At 42.7% G+C, this 7,945-nt stretch overlaps 1 protein-coding gene across 1 annotated transcript; it reads right to left on the bottom strand.

Annotated features, from left to right (window-relative positions):
* Positions 1 to 1,626: 1,626 nt before the first annotated feature.
* LOC311258056 (meprin A subunit beta-like) lies at positions 1,627 to 7,447 on the bottom strand (the record flags this gene model as incomplete). Its single annotated transcript, XM_084354104.1, has 15 exons — positions 1,627 to 1,671; positions 1,785 to 2,035; positions 2,126 to 2,302; positions 2,395 to 2,605; positions 2,704 to 2,960; positions 3,177 to 3,392; positions 4,058 to 4,210; positions 4,960 to 5,178; positions 5,277 to 5,455; positions 5,955 to 6,072; positions 6,156 to 6,234; positions 6,486 to 6,529; positions 6,619 to 6,669; positions 7,274 to 7,301; positions 7,406 to 7,447. 15 exons carry the CDS (start codon positions 7,445 to 7,447, stop codon positions 1,627 to 1,629), a joined length of 2,070 nt encoding a protein of 689 aa, XP_084210230.1.
* Positions 7,448 to 7,945: the final 498 nt, after the last annotated feature.

Here is a 7,945-nt window from a genome sequence, read left to right as displayed (position 1 = left end):
TGACAGATGGGTGTTCAGGACCGAAGACCTCATCATCTTCTTCTTTAGGCCTTTTAAAATATATATATATATATATATATATATATATGTAACAAGATGTCTATAATATAATCTGCTTGTCAAAGAAAATAGGTTCTTTATTTGAAAATAAACAGCAGATTTTTGTTTTTGAATCATGTTGAATGTGATGTACAAATACACAAAAATAGTTTGCCCCAAAATCCAACAACAAAATGTGCTATGGAGACAAAATCATATCAAATAATGAACCATAAAATGAGTTCATGTGGACTTTTTTAAAACCTTTATGCCATTTGGAGTTTAGATCTCATGCAGGGATCAGCTGAATCATAATTTCCCTTTTTGAATTCACTCTGACCAATAACATTGAGTGTGGCGCCTCCATGTGGCTGCTGTTGGGACTACACCCAGCAGATCTCTGGTCAATGCTTCTGTCATTGATGATAACCACCGTCTTTATTCATAGATGTTCGTTGGTGTTGGATCTGACCTGATAATGTTGTGATCACTTTGAACTGCAGGGTCAGATGAGTGGTCCTACGACACCTGCATTAAACCAAACATGCACTCAAAGCCAGAAACGAGTGAATTCAGGGCCGTAGCCAGAGTTGATTAAAAACCTCAAAAGACGTCTGTAATAATTTTTTTGTGTTGAGTTGTGTCTTCTTTAAATGTTCCCTTTCAACTTGACTGTTAAGCTGCTGTTTGGGCGTCACCGCGCTAACATCTGGACGATGGTGTCAGTGCTTTCTAGACGAGACCACAAAAGCTAACAAGAGAGAGAGACGTCCCGGAGCAGCTGACAGTGCTGCCAAGCAACGGTAAAAACAATGTAGCCCTTGAAGCTAACTTAGCTAGCACACTCCTGTAAACACTGAGTTAAAATCTCACCTCCAGCTTCTCGCTGAAGACAACCCACATTTTCTCGTCCAGACTCTTCTGCGTTTGTGATGTTCTCACCTCAAAGTATTAACGTTACTACTGCAGGTTGTTTGCGCCACAGTCTCCAATTTGTTTACATCTGCTTCCCCATGCAATCAACAAAATACCCCTCGCCTCACCTGCCGGCCGTTAAAAACGACCCTATTTTAGAGCCGGTGTTTGGTTTGTCCGTTCTGTGTTTGGTGTACTTCATGAAGGAGCACTCGCTCCCTCTGTAAATAAAAAAAAGGCTCATTCTTATGTAACAAAAACATGATTCTTAGTTTCAGGTGATTATTCACTAATGAAAATATAATAAAGTTCATTATTCTGTTCCTGGGAACGTACAGGATTTGAAAATTGGAGCTGCAGCTCAGCCACAAAGCCAGTTACAAATCGGTGATGGTGAAGTCTTTCACAACTGAGTATTCATTTATAAATCTGCAGGCTGCCTGAGTTCCATCACAGCCTGCAATTATGATCGAGGACCCTTGAAAGTAACCGACACACTGTAAATCACTCTGATTGGTAACAACAAAGATGTAATGAAGGGAACAGATGATCTGAACGTGTGTGCTGTAAAGAGATTTTATTCACATGAAAAGGAGTCAGTGGACAATCTGGTTAATAGACCGTTTATTATTTCTTCTTGTGAGTGCTGATTTTCTGTCTCTGATCAGGACTTCATGGAGCGATGAAAGCAGATGGTAAGCTCTCGTCCGAGCTCTCCTGTAATGACATAATTAGCGTGATTTAGATAAACGACCGAAGCGCAAACAAGTCATGCTAAATAACCGCTAACCTAAATTGCCATGATGTAAATTAGATAAACTCAGACTCACTCCTGTGAATCCAGGCATGTCCTGTACGATCACCACCTCGTCGCTCTCCTGCCGTCTCCTCCTCATCCTCAAGACAACCAGCATGGTGGCCACCAGCATGGCCGCTGCCACGGACCCCGCCACAGCTGTAATCACTGCGGGGTTATTAGCAGCTTCCTGTGGAGCGCTTTGTACAGCGGCCTTCATTACGCCGTCATCGGCGCGGACAGCAGGGCGGGGAAGAGGCTGAGTTACCAGCAGGTCAGATATATCTGAGGAGAAGCACACAACAGCCGTGATGTTTCATAAACAGGATGATCTCAGATGTATTGTTGTCTGTGACATCCTGAACGACTGCACACCTTCCAGACTGAAGAGGAAGAAGGCGTCGTCTCCCTTGATGTAGTTCCTGCTCTTCAGCCTGCTGTGGGTGATGAAGACGCTCGTTCCTGTGCCGGAGCCTCGGTAGTAAAAGCTGCCATCGGACTCGGTCACTTTAGAACCCACCTTGCTGGGATTGTCCCAGTAGAACTCAGTACCTGGAAGAAAACGGATGAACGACGACTCACTGAAATCCACTCATCGTATAAACAGCAGAATGAGTGGAGTTATAGTTAAACTCTACTCTCACCATCAGAGGACATCTTGGCAGGGTCAGTGGTGACCATCCGGTGCATGTTCATCTGCTGTCTGATGTCAGACTTCTGATCCATCAGGGCCATCGTCGCCATCTGCCACGGGCACGGCCATGTGAGTTTGTGGTCGTTGGGTCCAGAGGTCAGGTGGAAGTAGGCGGCCACGTACCCCGGGCGGTCGCTTCTTCCATTTAGGTACACGCCTACCTGCAGATCACAGAGCGGTATGAAGTACTTGTTACTTTTTAAGTCACACCAGCTAACTTGAAGGTCCAAAGGTGTTTTATTTGTCTGAAGGCCTCTACCTGGAAGGAGTAACCTGCTGGTGACAGGAAGCGAGGGCTGTACGTTTTCTTTCCCACAGGTGTGGTGGCCATCAGGCCGGTGATGTTGCGGATGTGCCAGACATGCTGAGGACACTTCATGGACGACAGGTTGATGTCATCTAGAGACAAACCTCCAGTTGATGGACTCTTTCCCCTCACGCCCTCAAAAATCACACGGGCCTTCTTCGTCACATCCAGATTGACGTTGTGCAGTTCCCAGGAGCCCACGACACCTCCTGTAGCGTGAACAGAGAAAAGATATTAATCACTCATTTGTAAGGAGCTTTGAGGTCGTATGTGAAGTCTTTGATTTGATTTTTACTTCTTTAATTTATTGTGATCACATAATATACTGTATGTTTATTGTTGTTGGAAAACGAGAGAAACCTGGTGAAAAATGGGTCCAATCCAAGTGTTGCTTTGCATCACCGAAGATATATTTTATTCGTTACCTGAAATACTCTTGACGAGCGTCAGTTTCCCGTCGGGGTAGGCGACGTCGTACTCTCGCACCCAGATGTTGAGAACATCATCGGCTGCCCCGCTGTTGTGGAGGAAGAACTGCAGACACTGGGCTCCGGGTTTGGGGTAAAGCCAGCGACTCTCCAGGACCGCGTGGTCACCTGGTGCAGCCGAGGCTGTGCTGAAGTGCATGAAGAAGCCTTTACCTGATGAGACACGAGGAGACAGGAGAGAGCTCAGTGTGCTCAGTACATTCTGACTGTTGTTTTGTTAAAGGCTAAGAGATATTTTTCATATCTTTGTTAAAATAATGATGATAAGGCAGCACAGCGGTGGATAGCTTTCTAGCTGGGTGAGCACAAAACCCCTGATTTATCTCTCAGCAATAAAAGAAACCCTCTTTCAATCGCATCTAATAAATCACCAACACATTATTATTTATCTTGAAACCTCAACAATAATTTTACTGCCGGCCTGTACTTTGCACAGATTATGTCACCACAGGCGTCTTTGTTTTTATCTGGACTGAACACCGAGGCCAGGTATCTGCTGCGTGAGGCTGGATAAGAGAGACAGAAGTTAATAACTTTTTTTATTAGCAGCTAACTGGCCAATCAATCCAGAGTACATGGAATCAGGATTACATAATCAATAGTTACATTGTCAATGATTACTTGATTACATTTTTGAGTACGTCCTTAAAATATGCTTCCCACCTGTAGTCTAATGCTGTTTATTAATGTATCCGTAGCTAAACTAGAATATCTAAGTACAAGAACTGAAATTCAGTTCTACTATGATGATCTATAGATTTAAATGTCTCACACAAAGTTTAGCACCACAACATGTCTTTGTGATGATGGACCGGTACCTTTGCATTGTCCCATGTTGGAGAAGTCGGTCTGAGGGCCTCCGCTCACAGAGCTCAGCTGTTCCCACTGTTTGTTGCCCTGAGCGCCGTGAATCATCCCGCAGATGTTTTCCTCCTCGAAGTTACAACTCTCCACGAAGGTAGAAGACTTGGCTGTGGAGAGAAGACATGAGTGACCATCACTTAAACAAAAACATTTTACAGTTTAACAATAAACTTTACGTCCTACTGAAACAGGAAACAACGCTGGTAAATCAGTAATTATAAATAACTCCAAGGATCTTTTTCAGCATTATGTTCTGTAAAATATTCATTCATATATTCACATTATCCAAATGAAAGACGTCTTTAACTCCATCTGCATCCAATATATTAAGAGCAAGTCCTCCTTGTCACCAGGAAGTTGACGTTTTTCTAATATTTAATGTTTAAAAACATGCAACTAAAAACGGATCTGAAGGGGAATCAACTGCAATAGATACGACGTTCTTGGAGGAATCTTCATCTTGAATAGTTCAACTCTACCGGTGAGTAAAAGTGGCGATGGCTTCCATCTGATTAGAAGTTGAGTCTCAATAATTATTTGATGTAAAACTTCTTATGTAAGAGTTTTTAATCAGAACAGACGCGTAACAGAGCTGGTGAACTTCAAGGCTTCATGGCTGCCTGACGCATGTTACAACAGGCTAATAATTAATTATATCATTATATGATATTGATAACCAATATTTATTAGCATCAGTCTATGCCAGAAAAACTCTGACCCTTCCTGTAACTCTGCTCGGTTATTATGGGTCAAAATATATAATAATATATATTTCAATCAACTGATGGTTTGTTTGTGAAGGTAACGTGTTTCACTTATTGTCTGATGGACAGAGGGACAGGTTGAGACGACTCACTGCAGTTGTAGAGACGGTTGAGTTTGGTTAGGTCGCTTTCACTGAAGCCCATCCGCTGACCAATCACATCCATGAACTGGGGGATCTTGGTGACGATGCTGGGCTCGGTGCCGATGTTGAAGGACGTCTTGCTGTAGTGCATCACAGAGCCGTAGTCGTAGGGGACGCCCAGAGCGCTGGACGTTTTGTCATCGTACGTCCTGAAGTTGTGCTCTTTACCTGAGGAGGACAGGATATTAGGAAACAATCAGCACTTTGGTTTAGATTTTTAAAGGATGGATGAAAACGACTAATTGGGTGTTACAGGTCAGTGTTACCAGCTTCGATACGATCCCACATGATGTTGACGTAGTCGTCGCGGTCAGCTCGGGACTGCTCGTGCCAGAAGCCCAAAGCGTGCAGGAACTCGTGCTCAACGGTTCCCAGGCGATCGCAGTTATTACCGATGGACAGCCGCTGCTTCCCCACACGCTGGTTACCTACAGAGGAGAAGCATCTACAGAGAGGGGACACCAGATACACTTGTCTTATATATTTAATAGTCTTATATTCCCAGCAGTTAAGCTCAACTGTAAATTCAATATTTACTCTCTTTAGCTTCATTTGGGCTCAGTCAACTCCAAAGAGAAAATGTCTGGCTGATAAATTCTCAACTATGTCCTCCTGCTAGTCGGTAACTTCTACCTTTTAGTCAGTTTATCAGAGCTTTTTCATTGAAACCTGCAGCCATCTGTGGCTGAAACAGGGTTGGTGAAATTCCCTCTGATGTCTGGCTGCTCTGCCCTCAGCTCTCTGTGATTTACAGAGTTTCCTGAAAGCATCCTGTGAACGCTATGTAGCCTACTGTGGCTACAAGTTAGCTCTGCAACATGGCCAAGAAAAACAACTAAATACTGTTGCTTTAATGCAACAAGACACTCTAAACCAGAAAGCATGTAATGAGCACTTGACATAGTTTTGTCTATGTCCGGTTTAAAGTCTGAAGCTGGACTCACCCGCTGCCTTTGAACACAGAGATGTAGTTGGCCTCTCCGTTCCACGGTGTGAAGTCGATGCAGGTCTTCAGTCTGTACTGGTCGAAGGCCTTCAGGATCACTCCCTTTGCATTCATGTCTACAAAATGTGAGGCAAAGAAACAGATGAACAAGGCGTCCTAATTTCATATCCATAATAACACTGTGTGTGCTGTGTCTTACCCAGGCTGTCCTCTAGGTAGTAGGGGATGGTTGTGGGCCAGCGGTACTGAGCTCCTATGATGGAGTTTCTGCTGGATGTCTGACAGGAACAAGAAAAACAACAGGAGTATAATTACAGATGGATGGAGGAGTTTTTAGTCCTGTAAAAACTGTGTCAGGGTGGAGACGCTTTCAAAACGATCATACTTAAAAATGAAACCTACGACACAATAAGTTGTATCAAGCAGCCAGAATTTAGACACCAATAACAGGTCTGAATATGCAGATTACTGAACTGTAGCTACAGCCTTTAGTCTCTGGAGGGTTTGGTGTCTGTGCACAGTTACTTACTTCATCCTGTTCAATATCTCCCTCCAGCAGGTCGAGCCCGGCCGCTGCAAGACAAAATGATATTTGTTGATAAAAAACCCTCAGAGACGGACGTGTTAAACAACAAAGCAACATGAATAATGAGTCCACAAACCTTGATTGATGTCAAAGATGTCCCAGTCAATGCCTTCATCAACGTCTGTTTCTGCAGATGTAGAATCAATAATTTGTAATTGGATTACAGAAAGTATAAAATCATCTCATTAACATGATTATCACTGTGAGAGGATTAATGAGCACTTGTTAGCAGGTTATAGATGCTTTGGAACAAGTTTATTTGAATTACAAACACATTTAGTTTTAACTCACTTACCCTTTATGTCACTGTTAAACCTTTACTAAGCTGTTTTCCCGTTTCAGTTAGATTAACACAAACTTTATTATACATTCATTAGCAGTAAATTATACAATTATTAACTGTCGCTAATGAAGCTAAAGCGAGAACAATGGCTTTTTTTGAGTGGCAGGCCTTTATTCAGCGAGGCACATAATTCTGTCAGGTGTTCATGTTGCTGACAGCTCAAACACTGAAATACATAATGAAGCAGGACAGAGTGCTAACTTTACCTATTGAGCTGACGATACAGCCTCAGTACATTTAGCTCAATACAGACACTGAATCGTGCATTCAATGCCCAACGATCAAGTCAAAGGTGAGGCGGGGTATTTTAAATCTTACACGAGTTCTACTCAAGTTTTTGTCGACCTTGTGACAGAAATTAACTCGAAAAACACAACATGTGACTCACCTGTATCACCTGTCAGCTTGGCTGCTGCCTAGTTAATACAGTAGAAAGCACATTAATCAAACAATGAGAAAAAAAGATTTAAGAAATGATTTACTAAAGACTGAAATGAGATACAGTACGGCTCACACTTACCAGTCCCAGGCCCAGCAACACAATGATACACCTGAGCTCCATGACTCCTGCTGCAGACCCTCTCTCAGACACCTGCCTGCTGTCTGAAGAGATGTTGTCGCTTTGTTTTTGTTAAAGGAAGTCGCTGCAGGACACGCAACATTCACATGATCTTTATCATCTTTATGACTCAGGCTGAGGGAGATTACACAGTCTTCAAATCAATAATTAATTTAGTATTGATTATCTTATCTGAGTTTTGTAGCCACACTAATAAACACACCGGTGCAGGTGGTTTGCAAAAGTTCAAACCTCTTTTTTTTTAATGTAATTTAAAAAAACACATTGTGAGACTGTTTAATTATTATTTTCATGACCACATTCATGACGTTCTGGTCTGTAGCTACTCCTGACAACACTGAGGTTTGATCCCAACTGCTTCTTCTGTCAGTTAACTTTGTAATTTTCAAACTTAAAGGGTCACTTGACCAGTTTTACTCAAAACGTGTTTACAAGTCGTCAGGAGTTCTACTGCATATGTGAAAAAAGTGGTATAAAGCC

Source organism: Pagrus pagrus (assembly GCF_965226575.1).
Source record: "Pagrus pagrus genome assembly, chromosome: 6".
Taxonomy (NCBI): domain Eukaryota; kingdom Metazoa; phylum Chordata; class Actinopteri; order Spariformes; family Sparidae; genus Pagrus; species Pagrus pagrus.
The sequence above is the reverse complement of the archived record's forward strand: the minus strand, read 5'-3'. Positions and strand labels throughout refer to the sequence as shown.